The 20,937-nt window shown below is 44.9% G+C and overlaps 1 protein-coding gene across 1 annotated transcript in view; it reads left to right on the top strand.

Annotated features, from left to right (window-relative positions):
* Nucleotides 1-20,937, top strand: part of CSMD2 (CUB and Sushi multiple domains 2) — a 607,194-nt gene that overhangs the window by 567,478 nt on the left and 18,779 nt on the right. Inside the window, exons 56-62 of the mRNA XM_030326876.2 lie at nucleotides 3,261-3,434; nucleotides 7,913-8,095; nucleotides 12,819-12,995; nucleotides 14,199-14,378; nucleotides 14,813-14,986; nucleotides 19,539-19,712; nucleotides 20,052-20,125. Of these exons, the coding sequence (XP_030182736.1) occupies nucleotides 3,261-3,434; nucleotides 7,913-8,095; nucleotides 12,819-12,995; nucleotides 14,199-14,378; nucleotides 14,813-14,986; nucleotides 19,539-19,712; nucleotides 20,052-20,125 (1,136 nt within the window). The remainder of the gene's footprint in view (nucleotides 1-3,260; nucleotides 3,435-7,912; nucleotides 8,096-12,818; nucleotides 12,996-14,198; nucleotides 14,379-14,812; nucleotides 14,987-19,538; nucleotides 19,713-20,051; nucleotides 20,126-20,937) is intronic.

Here is a 20,937-nt window from a genome sequence, read left to right as displayed (position 1 = left end):
CCATGTGGCTACTCTCTCTAGCAGGATGGTTTAGTCTTCTTTGCTTGGAGGCTGAATTTTTAGAGCAAAAGAGGAAGCTATAAGATTTTGATTCAAGGGCAGAGGAAATAATAGGTATAAGTGGGAGGAGTAGGATGCATGCACACGGAAGGAAAAAAATTGTTGGTGGCCATCTTTGCAGACAGTGTGCCACAGCCAGCCTTTGGCCACCACGGTTCGTATTCTTCCCACATGCAATATACAGCCCCTACCCTCAAGACTTCCAAAGTCATATCCATTTAATTATAATTTAATATATAATCCACAATTATATATTGTGTAACAAATCACCCCAAAGTGTAGCAGCTTAATGCAACAACCATTGTATCGCTTCTGGTTGGCAATTCAAGCAGAGTTTACTGGAGACAGCACATCTAACTACTGAGGCTCAACTAGACCTAAAGATCCAAGATGGAAACTTGTCAGGAAACATGGTCCCAGCTGTCACCTGGGGCATTGTGGTTGTTCTCCACATGGCCCCTGTCTCCATGTAATTTTTTATCATTCAGTAGTGTAAGCCAGACTTCCTTACATCATGGCAGCTGTATTCCAAGAAAATGAAGGCAGAAGCTGCCAGTCCTCCTAATCCACAATATCATTTCTACCACCTTCCAGTGGCCAAAGCAAGTCACAGGCCAGCCCAGACTCAAGGGGAGGGGAAATGGACTCCATGCCTGATGGAAGGAATTTTAAGCAGTAGTCGTGGCAGATAATCTATAGACTGGGGCACCTGGGTGACTCCGTCAGTTAAGCATCCAACCTCAGCTCAGGTGATGATCCCACAGTTTCTGGGTTCAAACCCCATGTTGGGCTCTATGCTGATAGCTCAGAGCCTGGAGCCTGCTTTGGATTCTGTGTCTCCCTCTCTCTTTGCCCATCCCCTGCTCATATTCTCTCTCTCTCTCTCTCTCTCTCTCTCTCTCTCTCTCAAAAGTAAACACTAGATAGATAGATAGATAGATAGATAGATATGTAGATAAATAGATCATAGGCACTTAGAATAGGACTTGAAACACACCAAGACCACAGCGAGAAATAAAGATACCCATGACCTATTCATGCCATCCCTGTGTATGGCCAAAATTCCATCATCAGGGACATCACTGGCCCAACTCACATTTTATCCCTTTGGTCACCTGTCTGGTTCATCATATATGCTGTGACCTATGCCCTTTTTGGGTACAAGCAATGACTACAAGGATCTCCTACCCTACCACAAAGTTTAGTCCATCCGAGTCATTGTCATCTCTTCTTGAACTACTGCAGCAGCTCCCTCTTTCTTGCCACACACTGGAATGTTTCCTACATTATAGCTGGAATGATCTTGTTAAAGTATAAGTCAAATCACATCACTCCAGTGGTGTCCCATCATGCTTATAATAAAATCTGAATTCTATGCGATGATCTGGTTCCTAGCAACCTCTCCAAACATGTCCTCCATTCTTTCTTTGCTCAGTTCATTCTGCATCTCTGGCTTTCTTGCTGTTCCTCAAAAACACTAAGCTCATTGTGCCGCTGGGCCTTTACCCCTGATGTTCCTTCCCTCAGAATACTCTTCCCACATATCTTGCATGACAGACCTCTTTAGATCATTCAAATCACTGTTCAAATGACACTTCCTCAGAGAGATCTTCCTTGATCACCTTACTCAAAAATAGCACTCAGTCTACCCCTGAATATCTTTTTCCTGATGGAGCTTTGTTTCTCTTCATAACACCCCTAGAATTACATATTTAATTATTTGTAGCTCTTTTTTCCACTAGAATATAATTTCCGTGAGAGCATAGAAATTCTTCTCCCAAACACATAAAATAGAGCCTAATGCATAATAGGCACTCAATAAATATGTGTTGAGTAAATGAAAGAACCTGGTGTCACCTTATGGCAAGAACAATGGGAAGCAAACCCAGTGACATTGACAGCATTGCCCTGCCCTGTCCTGTACATCTCAATTCTGGTATTCTAATCTTTCTTTTTTAATTGAGGTATAATTGACATACAACATAATATTAGTTTTGGGTATACAACATAATGATTTGATACTTGTATACATTTGTGAAGTGATCACCACAGTAGGTCTAATAAACATCCCTCACCATACATAGCTATAGAATTTTGTTTCTTGTGAGAATTTTTAAGGTCTAGTTCCTTAGCAACTTTCAAATATGCAATACAGTATTATTAACCATAGTCACTATGCTGGACATTACATCCCATGACTTATTTATGTTATAACTGGAAGTTTGTACTTTTTGACCTCCTTCACCCATTTGGTCCGCCTCCTACCCGCTGCCTCTGGCAACCACCAATCTATCCTCTGTATCTAAAAGCTCCATTGTTTGGGTTTTTTTTTTGATTCCACATATAAGTGAGATCATATGGTAATTGTTTTTCCCTGGCTGACTTATTTCACTTAGTATAATGCCCTTGCAGTCCATTCATGCTGCCACAAATGACAAGTTTCATTCTTTTTATGGCTATATAATATTCTGTTGTATCTATACACAACATCTTCTTTATCCATTCATTTGTCAGTAGATAGGTTGCTTCCATATTTTGGCTATTGTAAATAATGCTGCAGTGAACATGGGGTGCATGTATCTTTTCAGGCTATTGTTTTCATTTTCTTCAGATAATCTGGTATTCTAATCTTATCACTGGTGTTCAGTTACCATTTGGTGTCTCAGGAGAGGGAGCTTGCAGACCAAAGGGGACAAATTGGAGACAATTGATGTGGGCATCTGTAAGATGCAGTTGGAAAAGGACTAGAACTGGCCCTTATTCTGGAAACTATAGCCAATGCAGACAGTCGTAGGGTGACAGATCATCTGTTCTGTCTTATGTTTACTATGTGTGCCACCCTGCTGCCAGAGACACCTTGGGTATGTCCTACGGCAGTGAGGAAATAGAGAGTGGTGAGCACAAGAGGCAAAGAAGAAAGGAAATATATTATTGCATACCTGCTACATGCTGAGCAGTCTCCCACCTATTATCTTATTCAATTCATAAAAAAACAGTATTACTCTTCATTTCACAGATATGGAAAATTGAGTAGGCATTGTCTGCTGATGCCAGGTAGGTGTGCCAGCAGGAAGCAAACTTCAATAGATACCCAAGGTTTCTCTTCTTCTCTGCCTGTCGCTACAGAGAGCCTAACATGTTTCCTAGGATGATGATCCATCCCTGTGCAGAGTTGCTAACATATTTCCTCTCCCCCACAGTGGTGTCCTGCGGCCATCCGGGCTCCCCACCCCATGCCCAGATGTCCGGAGACAGCTATACTGTCGGAGCAGTCGTGCGTTACAGTTGCACCGGCAAAAGGACTCTGCTCGGAAATGCCACCCGTATGTGTGGGCTGGATGGACACTGGACTGGCTCCCTCCCCCACTGCTCAGGTAAGGAGCCTGGCATGAGGGAGGAGGGTCCCATGGAACACTTGGCTGGTGGGAGATGGATGAGTTCCCAAGGTGTGAGTGTGACAGATGGACAGGAGGGAAGCCAACCTTTTGGACCCCCATCTTAACCTTCATAGGCAGAGAGCATAGCTATGAGAGGTCCCAACCAGACTTCAGCCTTTGGTGGTCTGAGCCCAGCTTCATCCCCTTGGTCTACTCTGGCCAAACCCATACAGCCAAGAGATTACAAAACTAGGGAGGATGCAAGCTTGTGAGGTCCCCCTGTGACCAGAGTCCTGTCCAGACATTTGTTTCCATAGGTTTCTGGGAAGAGTTCAAGCCTCCCTGTTGCTGGGCCCAGGTCCAAACCCATTCCTGTGTTCTTTCTTTCCCTGTTTGGGACTCCAAAGCCCCAGCCTGCTTCCCTTACTTTCTTACCACTGCCTCTCCAACATGTCTTATGTCAAGGCTGCCTAGTGGGATACAGGTCTCCACTACTGCCCTCACACACCAATCTCAGACTTTTTCTATTAATAAATTTGTTTTACTATTAATCTCTATGGGGACACTGACATGTTTTCCGAAGAGCAAATGTAAGAAACTGCCATGGCTCTTATATCCATATTATCCAAACCAGAAGTTTATCTGTAATGTCTTACCAGAACAAAATATTTGAAATTGAATTGTCTCACCAATGACAGAAATTACCAAGCAAAAAAATAGCACCCCTGATCTTGGTCTCCTTTCAGATGAGCCTTCCTGGCCCTCAAAGGGATCTCATAAAGAATGTCACCCCCAAGAAGGTAGTTCCTCATATAGCTTTTTGTTCCCCTAGGAAGCCCCCCTTGAAGCCCCTATCCCTTCCCATGCCAGACCCCCTCTAGTGGTAAGAATCCCAACCTTCTGTTGTTGATGCCTTCTCCTTGATTTGGGACCTCATCCACAAGACATGTAGCTATTCTTGCATTTTGAGCTCCTAGATGATCCTGTCTCCCAAAATTTAGGGCACTGCCAGAATATTGAACCAGATATTGGTTAGGTCTTCCCAGAAAGAAGAACTTCCTGAATACTGACCACTGTTTCAAAGGGCTGCTGGCTGCCCAGGACAATCTCAGACCTATCAGTTATATTACCACCCAGGACTTTGGCCCCTCACTTTTATTAATCTCATTAATCATCCACTCCATGAACTGGGCAGGACTATGTATCAGCCACAGAGACTCCTTTAGCCCAGACTAGTGGAAAGCCTGTTAACCCATTCTGTTTGTACTTCTGGTGGAAGTGACTTGGGGAAGATAGCATGGAAAAGACAGAGTCATGTAAATTGAATCCTCCTGAGTTATCCATAGAGCAAGTTCCAGGAGGAAAAGGAATTCCAAAGAGGAAAGACAGGCATTTCCCATCCATATGCCTGCCCAAGCATGCATTTGCACCAGTCCGTTCTATGAATCGTCCCTTTGCATAAAGTTCCTCCCTCTAGACACTTCTCTAGGATATTGGGTCAATGGTGTTCTTAAAGCCAATTTTATCTATCTTGGGGATATTTATTCTCCATGGGAAAGGGAAGTACAGAGTACAGGAGAAAGAAGCCAGAAAGAAAGCCTTGAGCCTCTACTATCTGTTAGCAGGGGTAACCCAAACATACAGCCATTCTCCTGGCCCAAGGCATGGAATGCAGAATCTTTTCTCCTCAATGTAATTTCCCTTCTCTGGAGTTGTGTTAGCAGATGCTGGAAAATGACCTACTTGAAACACCAGTGAAACAGTTCTTTTCTAGAAAACCTCCAAACCATTTCAACCCTAATTTCAAAATTTTGTGACTTCCTAAGCATTAGTCCTACATATGAAAGAAAGGGCTCTTCCTTGGCTACATCAAAGGTCAAGGGAGACTAGAAACAAGCTGACTCCCTGGGAACATGAAAAAGTAAGAAGCAAGAAAGGAAGCATTAGAGGACATGGACCACCCCCCTCTTTAGGGGATGTGTTGCATTCAGTTGTTTGATCCCTGACCTGAATATTCTGAAGAATAGTTCACAGTCACTTCTCCTGTGTATCCATCAAGGATGACAAACACTTTGGAGATGAGAATCATGGGCAGAGTTTTGCTGGAGATCTCTGAGGACAGGATTAGAAGGGATTATAGTAGTGCTAAAGCTGAGGAATGAATAAATCTTAAGTGCTTTAGATAAGAAAATGAGAGATGAGAAGAGTAAGTGATTAGGAAGCAATGTTAGATATACATTGGTGAGTATAATATAATTCCTCCCTTCCTGAAATTTATAGATATCATCTTTAGCAATAGCATCTCCTGCCAGTCCTAAGAAATATGCATTCAGAAGTTCAGGGTCAAACTTCTGAGCCTCATTCTGTGTGACCATACACCCAGGTGATGCATAACAGGTTATAAGTCCCTGGGCCATCAGGACATGCAGAGATTTCTAGCATTTGAGAAATACATCAGGTTGTTCATTGCCCACCTCTGCAATGTCATCATCTTCCTGATATACCTCATAGAGGTATCAGTTGGTATCAGTTACCATCTGCCCTCATGGTACAATATTCTATCCTAGATTCCTTTCTATCACTGAAACAGAGCCCTAAACACCACAGTGAGGACCATTCTGTCAGAATAGGCTCCTGGGGGGCACCTGGGTGGCTCAGTTGGTTAAGCATCCAATTCTTGATCTCAGATCAGGTCTTGATCTCAGAGTCAAAAGTTCAAGATCCATTTTGGGCTCCAAACTGGGTGTGGGGCCTACATTAAAAAAAAAAAAAAAAAAAAAAGAGTGAATGCTTTTGGGATGCCTGGGTGCCTCCGTTGGTTAAGTGTCCAACTCTTGATTTTGCCTCGGGTTATGATCTCATGGTCATTAGATCAAGCCCCACATCAGGTTCCATGCTGGGCATGGAGTCTGCTTAAGATAGATTCTCTCTTTCCCTCTCCCTCTGGCCCTCTCCCATTCACGTGCATGTGCTCTCTCTCCAAAAAAAAAAAAAAAAAAAAAAAAAAGAAAAGAAAAAGAATCAGCTCCTAGGACTGGAGAGTTCCATTCTCAGGCCTATTGTTCAGCAGTGCAGCTCCAGCTGAGGTCAGCTGGCTGGTGTGAGAATTAGTGTACTCACCATCAGAACTGCTTTCAAGAGGGCCCAGTACTGCCTGTTGCATGAGCTACACCCTGGAAAAATTCAAAAGAGAAGAAAATCTAGCCAAATGTGGTGGGCCTTCTTTTTCCAAATGTTTGAGTTGAAGGTTGAATGAATCTCCCTTTTTTGGTAGAGAGCAACATGGGATTGTGTAGTATTCTCACAGTCTGAAACTAAACTAGAAAAGGAAATAATTCCAAGATTGAGAAAAGACGTAAATAGTAAATAGTGGGGTATACATGACTTAAATATTTATTTACTTCAAGAAACTAAATGCTCATTTAGACATTACCATTTGATGCCCACACATGTGGGTTCATGAGGAGATACATTCCACATCATCTTCTCATAAAGTTGCCATTTATTCCTTAATTTTCCTCTTCCTCACACTTACCATGGCCTAGTCTGATCTAATGATGTCTCCTATACATCTTCATATTATGAGGGGTCCTGGCTCCCACAAGCCTAGATCTTGTGGCTTTGTCTCTTGTTCTGTACCATCCTCCACCTCTTGGATCCTTAGCACTCTCTCGGGTGGGTCTGTACAATATCAGGACCCAGATAAATGCAGAAATGTAGCAGGAGGCAAGGAGCAAAGAAAGAATGGAATGAGATGGTCTAAAACATTTCAACTAGAATTCACCAGTGTTGCATAATTTGTGAATAGGGAATCCTCCCAGGATCCAGATTCAAGCCAGGCTGTTGAGAAGACAAACCTACACTAAGGGTTTAGACTTTAATCTGAGGGCAACAGGAAGCCAGTGGAGATATTTCAGCAGGAAAAAAAAAAAAGATCAGTGTTTGGTGGTTGTTCATTGTCTTGGTTTGAGGATAAAGTGGAAGGTGGGTTACAGGGAGAGTTTAGGAGATAAGGACATTGGTTGGGAGGCTCTCACAGTAGTTTGGGCAAAAGGACACTGGGCATCTGAGCTAAGATGCTGGAACTGGAAACAGAGAGGGCACAGAATCTGCAGATATTACAGAAAAGAGGTAAAAGGAAGAAGGAGATGCAGCCAGCTTGGACCACTGACATTCCACACGGGCATGGGCCAGAGGTCAAAGACCTGATCTCCACCACAGAGCCTTCCATCTACTTTCTTCCCTTGCTGCGTGGTCCCCAGGGACTCACCCATGACCTCAGACCTTTGTAGTGTCTGACTTCCGCATAGTAAGATAGGTAGTAAGGTAGTAAGTAAGGTCCAAGTAACTGGGGCAAGGCACACAGTCCATCTTCACCCTCCTTATTCCTGGGGTCCAATATCTTTCTCTCCCGGTTCCCCACTGCCACCTCTTCCATGCTGAAACAATGGGCTTTGTTTGGTTCTGGTCCACAGGAACCAGCATGGGAATCTGTGGTGACCCAGGGATCCCAGCACACGGCATCCGTTTGGGGGATAGCTTTGCCCCAGGCAGTCTGATGCGCTTCAGCTGTGAAGCTGGCCATGCCCTCCGGGGGTCATCTGAGCGGACCTGTCAAGCCAACGGCTCATGGAGCGGCACACAGCCTGAGTGTGGAGGTAATGTATGTGACCATTCTGCTTTTCCCCTTTGCCCAACCCTAGCTGCTCCTCCCCCGTCTTCCTGTTCCCAAGCACCTGCCCTCACACTCGCAGACAAAATACATGGCCCCATTTGAACCCTTGGCCTGGAGGATAATGGTCATCAATAGGTAGTTCTCAGTCCTCCCCATTAGTGATCCAAAGATGAAAAGATTCCCTGAGCTCACCTAAGGAGGGAAGAAACCAGAAGGAACTAAGTTTAGCCTGTTTATTCATTTATTTCCCATTTACCTTCAACAATCACGTGCCAAATACTGTAGTAAGTGCTTGGGACACCACAGTGCCAAGACAGACACACCTCACCCTCTTGGAGTTTAGTTTAAGGGAAGAGATTGTTTAATGAGCACCCAAAGTGCCAAAAGAAATACAAATCTAATTTTTGAAAGACCCTTTAAAGGTAATAGAAGCCCCTCCTTATGTTCCCTGGGGTGAGTCCAGTGGGGAAAATATATTTCTCCACACACTCCTAAATTTCTGAAAATAGCTTTATTTTAAAACCTCTCTCCCCAGAGTCTGACTTTTTGTAGCTGCTCCCTGGATCTCTCTCTGTCTCTCTTTAAAATACAGCCTGCATAGCACTCTCCTAGTTGGGAAGTTGAGTGTAAGGGTATATGACAAAGTGCTGGAAGAGGAAGGAGACCATATGAAATAGTCACCTAGCAAGGGGGGCGGGCAGGGAATAGAATAGGGATGTAGATCATTGCCAGGCAGCACCAAGGGCTCACTTAAGGAAAGAGGCCATTGATTTTTTTTTTTACATTTTTATATGAAATTTATTGTCAAGTTGGTTTCTATACAACACCCAGTGCTCATCCTCAACAGGTGCCCACCTCAATACCTATCACCCACTTTCCCCTCCCTCCCGTCCCCCATCAACCCTCAGTTTATATTCAGTTTTCAAGAGTCTCCTATGGTTTGCCTCCTTCCACCTCTGTAACTTTTATTCCCCTTACCCTCCCCCATGGTCTTCTGTTAAGTTTCTCAGGATCCACATAAGAGTGAAAACATATGGTATCTGTCTTTCTCTGTATGACTTATTTCACTTAGCATAACACTCTCCAGTTCCATCCATGTTGCTACAAAAGGCCATATTTCATTCTTTCTCATTGCCAAGTAGTATTCCATTGTACATATAAACCACATCTTCTTTATCTATTCATCACTTCTTTATTTTTTTTTTCAATATATGAAATTTATTGTCAAATTGGTTTCTATACAACACCCAGTGTTCATCCCAAAAGGTGCCCTCCTCAATACCCATCACCCACCCTCCCCTCCCTCCCACCCCCCATCAACCCTCAGTTTGTTCTCAGTTTTTAAGAGTCTCTTATGCTTTGGCTGTCTCCCACTCTAACCTCTTTTTTTTTTTTTTTCTTTCCCCTCCTCCATGGGTTTCTGTTAAGTTTCTCAGGATCCACATAAGAGTGAAAACATATGGTATCTGTCTTTCTCTGTATGAGGCCATTGATTTAAAGTGAGAGTAGTCGGCATTGGCCTGTGTTTTTGTTCAGCCACATTTTGCTCCATAGGTGCAGGCACAGGGTAGGTGAAGTGTTAGGTATACAGTCGGGGTTTTATCAGGCAGCTAAGACGCTGGCAGCAAGTGGCCGGAGAGGTGCGGGTATATGCAAGGTGGGGATTATGATGGATCTTGGCTCCTGTGCTGGATAAGAAGGGAGCAGGATTATGAGTGGAAGAAGGGGCAGTGAAAAAGTGGTAGGATCAGTGGATGATAGGTCCCATTAGAACCAAAATATCTCCAGAGAATGAATCCCAGAAGGCATGAGCTGGTCAGAGAATGGCTCTTGACATTGAGGTTGTGGAGTAGTTTTATAGAGCCAGGGAAGACATTCTGGCCCCTGATCAGGGGACCCCTTCCCAGCAAAGGATACAGATGGAGCTAATGCCCTCTCCCACTTGTCTGCCTGAAGTCCTTTTTTTATAGTTTTTTTTTAATTTATTTATTTATTTTGAGAGAGAGAGAGAAAGAGAGAACACAGGAGGGGCAGAGAGAGAGAGAGGGACAAAGACAGAATCTCAAGCAGGCTCCACACTGTCAGCACAGAGCCCAATGTGGGGCTCAAACTCACAAACCATGAGATCAGGACCTGAGCCAAGACCAAGAGTCAGACGCTTAACCAGCTGAGCCACCCAGGCATCCCTGGAAATCCTGCCTTTGAGGGTGCTTTTGCAAAGTTAGTTTCCATAGGAGTTTGCAGGCATAGTAAGAGGTTTGTAAAGTGTATCAACAGGGGGAGAATTTTGTGCATTGTTAAATATCCACTGTGACCCAGGTCTCCTTTCATGCCACTCAGATCCTAGCATGGACTCATGAACCATGTCAGGAGTGTTCAGGGAACAGAAAGTGGGTGGCTGAGAGTCTGGACCTGGAAGTGAATGCTTTTGGAATAAGTGTGTGTGTGTATGATATGTATATGATTCTTCATGACTTTCCTTAACAAGCTCCCACTTACCTTTCAAGGTACTACTCAGATTCCTATCTCCAGCCCCAATTATCTCCTCCCTTCTTTGTTTTTTTCCGTCAAATATAACACTTATTACATCATATTTTAATTCAACTGTCTGTAGGTAGGTTCTTAAGATGGACTGAGCTCCTCAAGGGCAGGGGATATGACTACTACTGTGTTTCCAGCACCTAGGAAGCACAAATACTTGGTGAACCCATGGGTGTTGAGGCCTATCTGTTGTGCTCGTTAAAAAGGAATCATCTGTAGATTTGACTTTCAGACCACATGAATGTTGTATGTACTTAGTAAAGTAAAATTAAAGCAAAACCTAGAGGGGCGCCTGGGTGGCGCAGTCGGTTAAGCGTCCGACTTCAGCCAGGTCACGATCTCGCGGTCCGTGAGTTCGAGCCCCGCGTCGGGCTCTGGGCTGATGGCTCAGAGCCTGGAGCCTGTTTCTGATTCTGTGTCTCCCTCTCTCTCTGCCCCTCCCCCGTTCATGCTCTGTCTCTCTCTGTCCCAAAAATAAATAAAACATTGAAAAAAAAAAAAAAAAGCAAAACCTAGAAAACAGCAATCTCTAAATATCAAAATCAAGATGAAAACAAATTAACCTAACTACATATTAAGTTGGTGATGTAATAACCCAGAGAATCATTTTAACTGACTGGAAAAATTGGCATTTGACTATGGCATATATATCCTAAGTATGGAGAATGGCAATGAAATCTTAAATTGTTTCTAGCAATCAGATCGTTAGTAATAATATTGATATTAATATTCTGAAACTACTTGAAAACAAAATTTGCCAAGATTTTCAGCATTAAAGAGATATAATATAAAAATAAAGAAGTTAGGGAAAAACTCTTAATCCTAAATTTGGATTAGTAATATCAGCATAAACTCATAATGAATTTTCAATTTACAAGTGTATTGTCCCAGCTCTACCCATTCTAAAAGTCTAGTATCAACAATGATCTCAGTAGCAATGAGTACCCTTAACTTTCAGATTATGGTTTTTGAATCCATTCTCTGTTAAGAGGAACCAGAGCTCTCTAGACAAATGGCTGATTCCAGGACTAGGGCAGAATATATAACATGAACATGACACATCTTGTCACTCCAGGGAGGAATCTACCACAGACAAGTGAGATCATGTCAAAGGAATGTAGGAGCCAACTTGGAGAGGCTCCCTTAGCCAAAGACGGGATAACTTAAGCATCAATGATAGTGGCAATGGGAGGCAACATATAAGTTTTAAATCCATACAGCCAAATGACTATTGGTCACCACTGGATCTTGCTAGGAAACCAAATCATTATCTGACATCTGATTAAAAAAAAAAAAATCAAGCATTATCCAGCCTTCCTTTATGAATTATATCTTAGGGTAAGCAAATATTTGATGATGGGCAAGTTCTTGATTAAAGAACTCTAGCTAATGCAGAAAGAGTGATAGAGCTAGTATCACCATTTTCTGTCCCCTAATGAAATAATAAATCAACAGTCAGCAATTGCTGCTTAAATCAGTAAGTGAAACCCAATGGCAACTTTGTAATGCCAGACTGGGTGGACAAGCCTGAACCCAATGATCAGCCTCGCCATCCTGAACCAGGAAACAACCAAACATGCTGTGCCCCTTGGTGCAATACAGTAGGAAAGACAGAACCACCTATGAAGTACCCTTGCCAGGAAGCAGAACTTGACTACAGGAACTGCAGGGGACAGAGCAGTAAGTCAAACGATACCTCACTAGTGGAGTTAGCAACATCTGGAAAGTAGGAAACTCCACTGGAGAAATGCCCTGGTTTCTGTACAGATAAATTATAGGAGAGGGAACAGGAGTCTCTGAATTCAAAGAGTCTTAGAGACATGCCCATCAGATGTCATATTTGAATCATGATTCAAAGAAATCAACTGTAAAAAAAGGGGGGGGGGGCGACAATTGAGGAAATTAAGGAAACTAAGCTCTGATTGGATATTTGGTAATATTAAGGAATTATTTAAAATTTTAGGTGGGATGATAAAACAGATATAGTCTTTACTTTTTAGAAATTAAAAAAAAATTCATTCAGATCTCACCTTGAAAGCAGCATGACAGACATTTCAATCACAGGGTCCTTATAGGGCACGTGGTTTGCACTCTGGGCCGTTCTCAGTCCCCCGGGTGACGCCTGTCCTTGTTCTGGTGAATAATGTGCTCCTCTGGCTTCCTAGTGATCTCTTGTGGGAACCCTGGTACTCCAAGCAATGCCAGAGTCATGTTCAGTGATGGCCTGGGCTTCTCCAGCTCCATCGTCTATGAATGCCGGGAAGGCTACTACGCCACGGGCCTGCTCAGCCGACACTGCTCGGTCAATGGCACCTGGACAGGCAGTGACCCAGAGTGCATAGGTAAGATCCCAGGCCCTCTGGTCTCCATGGCAAGTGGTAGCCAAGGCAATTGGTCTCCTCCATGCCAAAGAAGGCTGTGTGTGGGAGATTGCGAGGCTGGCTACATTGAGGGACCCACCTCTGAATGATGGTGTCTAATTATTCAGCACAGACTGTGTGACCACCACTGAGCTAAGGGTTTTGTTTTATATACATTGTGCCATTTGACCAGTAGCTACTGTGAGCCCCACTTACATATGACGTGACCAAGGCTCGGGGATGTTAAGAATATATACGTTTGCTATTTCTCAGGCTCTAGCCTGTTCCTTGGCCATTCTTGTTCTCTTTTAAAACAAACTCCCCAGGCTCAGCCTGATTCTCTTCCACTTTAAAGCTGCCACCGTCTGCCATCTTTGTGGGTTCCTCTCAGCCTTGGACCCATTCCCCACCCACCCCCAGCCTGGCTCCCAAGCCTGGGATAGCTCCACTGCTCCCCTTTCCTGCTCCCCTCAGGGGCAGGCCCAGACCTTTCTCCTCGGGAAGCATGTCACTGTCACTGTGGGACCCAGATGGAGGGAAGGGATGAGATAAAGGAATCTGAAAACACGGCCCCTTTCCAAGCCCTAGCTTATAACTTCAAGCTCTGACTAAATCCCCATGTCAAGTTCACTTCTGTTGGGAGGCCAGAGCTCACCAAACCCCACCCTCACTTGATACTGTAACAAAGATACAGCCATTGCAAGGTCACAAGGCCCTGCTTCTAAGCCGCTGACCCTACAGGGGCCTCCTAAGCAGAACAAGTAGTGACATGCGCCCCTCAGCAGACAAATTGTCCTGTGAGGCCCAATAACACAGTTAGGCTTATCGACCTGAAAACTTCCCTCTCTGGGCGCCAGCCCCATTTAGGAGCTAAGGCCTCTGGGTACTTCCTCTTAGAAGGGGTGGGCTTTAAATAAGGATGGTCTTCATAGCCCAGGTTGCTGGGATGCCTAAGAATGGTGTGGGTGAAGACAGTGGGGATGCAGGAGGGCCTTTGCAGACTTGATCAAAGTGACTTTAGAACGGGCAATACTGAACCAGGAGTCTGTGAGAAGACAGGGCATCCCTGATCTGACCCTCTTCCCTCCTGGACATGTGCGGGGAACACCAGGGATGGTACTGGAATGCTGGGGAGAAACGGGGTCTGTACTGAAAGCGAACAATGCTTTATTTCCCTTATCCCAGTCATAAACTGTGGTGACCCTGGGATTCCAGCCAATGGCCTCCGGCTGGGCAATGACTTCAGGTACAACAAAACTGTGACATATCAGTGCGTCCCTGGCTACATGATGGAGTCACATAGGGTGTCTGTGCTGAGCTGCACCAAGGACCGGACATGGAATGGTACCAAGCCAGTCTGCAAAGGTGTGTCTGAGGGCTGCACATGTGGACAGAGGGCCAAAGAAGATACAAAAGTGAGACATGGGCCTTGAACATGTAGAAGGGAGGGAGGTGACAAGTCAGAGCCCTAATAACATCCTATCATGGGGGGTGTGAGGTGAGGACTGGTCCCTGAACATCTGCAAGGAGAGAGTCAGAGGTACCAAGGTAAGGCCTGGGCTTTGAACATCAAAGGGAGGGCCATGCAAAGAGAGGAGTGGGTCGTCACACTTGAGGGCATTGTAAAATGCAAAAGGACCCTGGCTCCCAAAGTAAGAGGGGGCATTCCTGATTCTCCCTGCTTAACCCAGAGTCCCAGAGGGTTCAGGGTAGCCGGTGATATCGGAGCTGGGTGAGTGGGGCCTGGTTTCCTAGGATGGCACCAGAACTCAGCATGCTTTGGTCTTCGCCTCCCCCAGCTATCATATGCAAACCGCCTCAGCTCATCCCCAATGGGAAAGTGGTGGGGTCTGACTTCATGTGGGGCTCAAGCGTGACGTATGCCTGCCTGGAGGGGTACCAGCTGTCCCTGCCTGCGGTGCTCACCTGTGAAGGGAATGGATCCTGGACTGGAGAGTTGCCTCAGTGTTTCCGTAAGTTGCTCACCAAGGCCTTTGTGCATCTTATCTGCTGGCTCCTGCTGGTTCCCTCCTCAGAGCTTTGCTACTGGAAGGCCTAGAATAGGTAGTGCCCTCCCCAAAATCAGGGGCGAGCTTTGTCAGAGACGCTATTAGAGGGGATTTAAAGGAAAATAAGGAGAATATCCTAACTGAGCTCTGGCTGTGGACACTGTGGAGTGACATTGGAAGGAAATGAAGCTGGAGATAAGGGAAGTGTTTCTTAACATGAAACGTTGTTCACTGGATAGGATAGTTCCCAAAGATCTGGAGGGACCCATGCTGGAAATGTACGTGTCTTTATGGAAAATAGCCTGTGCAGAAAAGATTCCTGGAGCATTCATGACTTTTTGGTGAAAGAGTTTATTTCTTATCCACCTGGCCTAATTTTGTCCCCAGGAGCCCGATTCCATCCCATTTTATTTTTATTTTTATCCATTATATATATTCATTATATATAATGAATAAATATATATCCATTATATTTATCCCATTTATTTTTATTCCTTTATTCTTGTCATAGCACATAATTGGGCCCCAGAAGGTTTTGTTGGTGCCCATGCTTTAGACAAACACTAGGACCTATTTTTTTCTACTTGGCATTTATCTAATTCTGTAGAAAACTACCAACATACCCATGACATTGTTTGGGTGCCTCTGAAAATTCACTTCCATTTGGGAAATTTCAGCAGGAACTAGAACCAGCAGCTCAAAAAGTGGATGCAAGAAAGGCAGCATTTAATGCACGGCTAACCCCTCAGGCCTTTGCACACCTTCAGAAAAACATTAGGAAGGTAACAAGTTCAGGGTTGCGTGTAGACTCAGAAACCTTGCTTTTCTTCCTAAGAAATGGCCAAATTGCTTTTGAACAATAAATTATGGTCATCATAAAAAAAAAAAGTACCGTATCTGAAAATACAAAGAAGAATGTAATAGTCATCTGAACTCTCACTTCCCAAAGATAACCAAGGTTAAGTTCTTGGCTGTGCTTCCACACCGACCGCAACGCTTTCTTACATAGATAGCAGGAGGTGTGCAGTTTTCTGTAAACGGTTTGCAATCATGCTGTGCTTACTAGTTCATGGCTTGTCTTCCCTGATGGGCCGTCACCACCTTTCTCCATCACTCAATACGGATCTACACATCATCATGTGTAATAGCATAAAGCATTTCTTTGTTGTAGATACCACAACTGGTTTAATCTTCTCCTACTGGTGATGAATTTAGGTTTCTCCAGTTTTAATCTTGTTAGAAGCAGTCCTGCAATAAATGTTCTTGAGGATAGCATCTCCTCACTCTTGTGGTGAAGTCCTAAGAGAGAGAAAATGCTGAGCCAACAGGCGTGCATTCTCTACGTCCTGACACCTGTTGCCAAACTGTCTTCTAGAAAGCACACTCACACTCCCGCCAGCAGTTTATGAGAATATGTCTTGACTCACATCCTCATTAACAATGGATTTTGCCAATATCTTTTAATATTTACTAGCCCAAGAAGTTTTAAAAGGTATCTCATTGTTTTCTTTGGCCTCACATTCCTTATCAGCAAGATGGAGCCGTTCTGTCTTTGTCATCCATTTGTACTTGCTCATTGAGCTGCCTCTTCTGGATTTGGCGACATCTGGTCAACTCGGCCTGTAACTGACTTCTGATTGGTTAGAGTAGACTCCCCAGCTTCCATAGAGGATTCTGCCAGCATAGCCTGCTGGTCCTGCTTCCACTTTATTTTGGTTATGTTTATGAACCTCTTGACTCCATGCACATACACACGTTCATATCATAGCATCAAGGGAGTTCTTCATGCTTGAAGTGGTATCTTTGGGAGCTTTGCCTTTGGTAGCCCATTTTCTTGTAGATTGCCGGTAAGAAGTCAGATATCTTTATTTCTCACCCACTGTGCTCCACAACATATTTACCATGGCCAAGTGGCTGACCACTGAGGTGTGCAGTAAACCGTGGAATTCTTATCACTGGTTCATACTTTGCATCTGGGCCTCCCGCAGTTCTTGGTGCTTCCTCTTTCCTCCTCCAGATTGCGTCTCTTCCTCTGTAGACCTGCTTCTCAAACCTGGTCATTCTCTTGCTGTATTATTGCAAATGTATCCTCGTAACACCATTCTTCCTCATAGAACTCCCTAAACATGGTCAAGGATTTTGTCCCCATACTGTAGCAGATCAGGATCAACTCATTTTCAGCCTCACCCACTTTCTACATGTTCCCCAGATCCACTCAGCTCTTTCCATGCTACCTTCTCATTTGGCTGGGCCGCACCCCTGTTTTTAAGAAAGAGCTTCTCAACTTGACTTCTCCCTGCCACCCTGCCACCCCTGATTGCACCATTTCCAAATGTGCAACTTCCACTTCTTCTCCTGAGTATCTAATGCACTTGTGTACTTTCAGTCAATTTTGTTGATGCTCAAGCCATGTTACTGAAAATTGGTACCTTTCATCTTTTACACCCTCCTGTGTTATCTGGCTTAGATTCCAAGATCTCAGAAGGCAGGGCTCATGCCGGCAGACTTATTTGGCTCCAGAAACAGCAGAAAATCAGGAGCTGAAAGGTGTTTAATAAATGGTCTTTGAAAGTTAATAGAGAAGGAAGTGAATCTAATTCAAAGCAAAATAGGAATGAGGAAGAAGAGTCACCCTGGGCCTTTAGCTCTGCTCTGATTACCCACATGTGAACTCATCCGCTGAGAGGTCACAGCACATCAGTACATCCGTACAGACAACATTTTACATTTCGCAGTGCTTTGTGTTGCCTCCCCAAGGGACATTTGCACACATGGTCACATCTGATGCTCACAACGACATATCCTGGGAGGTGGGCAGGAGAAGTCCCTTCTCCGGTGGCTGGTGGGGAAGATGAGGCTCAGAAAAAGGACTGACATAGCGAGTGAGTGACAAAGTCTAGTCTGAAAACAATCATCGATCCAATTTTCTCTGAAACTCTCACTCAAATTTATAGCTCATGCTATCACCACTAGAACTTTGAAGACAGGAGAAAAGAATAGACATAAAATTTAATTTTTCATTTTAGACTGCTTCAATAAATGGAACTTCAGAGCCACATATGATCGACATGAGGCCCTTTCTTTTAAGCGGAGCACATTAACAGTGTGAAGACCCATCCGGCTGCTCCCCACGGCAGCTGGTTTGTTCGGGGCTTGGCGATTCGTAGAACTGCCACAGCAAGTGTTTGCAGAAAAGAAGTGCAAGTTGAGCGTGCTTTCCGACCAACACGACACAAGAGTGCTGGCGGTCCCCTGGGCCTACTCACACCACACCACACACCACTGGTTGTTTATTATCTTTGGGCTTGATAGCTGTTTCAAAGTATATTGATTCAGGGTGCCTGGGTGGCTCCGCTGGCTAAGCCTCCGACTTCGGCTCAGGTCACGATCTCCCAGTTTGTGGGTTCAAGCCCCGCATCAGGCTCTGTGTTTACAAGCTTGGAGCCTGGAGCTTGCTTTGGATTCTGTGTCTCCCTCTCTCTCTGCCTCTCCCCTGCTCAAGAGCTCTCTCCCTCAAAAAAAAACAAACATTTTAAAAAAATTTTTAATAAATAAAAGTATATTGGTTCTAAGAACAAAACTACAGGTAGAATCCCTCTGTGTTTATTTTAAAAGGCATCAAAATCACTATTGCAGGCAACCCCGTTTAAAACACAGGTCTGTTTCTGCAACGTCCTAAGGAAATAAGAATTTTTAGTAAACTATGTATGCAAACGCTTAAGACAGTGAGCTGAAGGGACAGAAGAGGGGCCTGCCTTTATTCTATTTGCTGTCACACAATTTGAATTTGGTAATCATTCTCTAGTGAATCTCCCTGATGACCTCAATGAAATGGGCACATTCATACACTACCCGCTGCAGCTTAAATGCACACTCTTTGGAAAGCCATTTCCAGTCCACGTCAAGACCCGTAAACACGTTTAAACCTTTAAACATACAAAGTCCTAGAGAATCCCCCTAAGAAAACACTACCAGGGAAAGAATAGCCCTATAACATCTAAGGTTATAATAATAGAAAATACCTAATACAAATGATTAGCTATGATAAACTACAGTTATGGCACAACCTTTCATTGCATATGTGGCCAGTTGTGATAACGGTGTCGTTAACGTGGAGAGTGTTTACAGGCTAATAAGCAAACAAAGCAGGGTTTACAACACTTGGACATCGGGTTCACAGCCACGCACAAGGTTACATACAGCCGAGCGTAGGCTAGAAGAGAATGAGCATCAAAGTGGAAAAAAAGTTTCGGTAGTGAGTTTTAGCTTATTTTTTCTCAGTGTTCTACACTTCCTAGAACATTACTTCATTACTTGGGGGATTATTAACAAGCAGTTTGAATATGGAAAGGAGAGGAAGCACACGGCAGCAGGTGTGAGAGGCAAGTGTGATCTTTTACCCGGGGCTGCCCCTGTGTGCAGAGTTCAAGTAGAACCAGGAGGAAAGCCAGCCTGGGGTGGCAGACTGGGTTCTAGAAAGCAACTCAGACCTGCCTTTCTCCCTTCGTCTTTCCAGCCGTGTTCTGCGGAGATCCTGGCGTCCCAGCCCGTGGGAGGAGAGAGGACCGAGGCTTCTCCTACAGGTCGTCTGTCTCCTTCTCCTGCCAGCCCCCTCTGGTGCTGGTGGGCTCACCACGGAGGTTTTGCCAGTCAGATGGGACGTGGAGTGGCACCCAGCCCAGCTGCATAGGTAAGAGGTGGTCTGGGGCAGAGTGTCCCAGCTGGTGGGCATCCTTCTCTCAGGCCCAAGATGATGCCTTTCCTTCCCTGTCTTCAGTGCTCTCATTTGCAAAAGGGAACAAGTCCTCCTCTGAGCTTCTTAAAGCAGGGTGTGATATTGAAATAGCCAGAGTGAACTTGCTGCCGGGGATCACAAAAACCCCGGGGGTATGACTCGGGTGGAGATACCAACAGGTGGGGAAGGCAGGATCTGGCTCCATTTTCCCCTCCTACCCCTATTTCTCAGAGTGAGCGGAGGCGATGAAAGCTTCAGTGCCCGTGTGGTCTGTTTCTCTGTTTTGCAATCCAGACCCAACGCTGACCATGTGCGCAGACCCCGGTGTGCCGCAGTTTGGGATACAGAACAATTCCCAGGGATACCAGGTAATGAGGTCAGCCAAGATCGGGCCGTCCTGCCTCCTGTCCCTTCACATCGCTGTCAGCCTCGAAAGACTCAGGGATCTTCCCTGGGGCAGCACCAGTGGGACACAAAACCTTGGAAGCTGGAGACAGGAAGCGTTCTTCCTCTTTGAACCGTGCCACACAGGAGCCCATTCAGAAACAGAAGGCACTTACACCAATCCGAAAACCTGATGTGGGAGAGCAGATTCTCACATACTGACAACACCACTTCCCAGCAGGCCTATGTAGTTGGGGCGGGTGGTTATGGAAAGACAGAAATGAGTGAGACAGATAACCTTCTGTCCTCACGGCACATATCCCCTACTCACAGACACAGGGCTTAGACAGAGTGGCAGGAGCGAGCAGATGCCACACGGGAGGCAGGCTCCATGGACACCTTCCAGGAGAATACAGGCTTCATGGACACATCTCAGAATGAGCTTCAAGGAGAAGGAAGGGATTTGTACAGCCGTGGATGGGACGCACAGAATAGAGAACAGGAAGCAGGAAAGTACGGGTGCGTTCAAGGCGGGACGATTAACTGGAGCCCAAGATGTGCCCAGAAGAAATGGCACATTGGGATCCAGCCAAGGAATGTGACTCATTCACTCAATCTGCATTCATTTAACAAATATTTAGCGGCATAACCTCTCCAGGTGCTAGGAATACAGTGGGAACAGGACAGGCCAGGTGCCCGCTCTAGGAAGCTCTCCATTTGGTGACAATAAACAGGATAATTTCTGACAACAATAAGCACTACGTACCATATAATATAAAGGGGTGTGATGGGGTGG

This window comes from Lynx canadensis, chromosome C1, assembly GCF_007474595.2.
Source record: "Lynx canadensis isolate LIC74 chromosome C1, mLynCan4.pri.v2, whole genome shotgun sequence".
NCBI lineage: Eukaryota > Metazoa > Chordata > Mammalia > Carnivora > Felidae > Lynx > Lynx canadensis.
The sequence above is the reverse complement of the archived record's forward strand: the minus strand, read 5'-3'. Positions and strand labels throughout refer to the sequence as shown.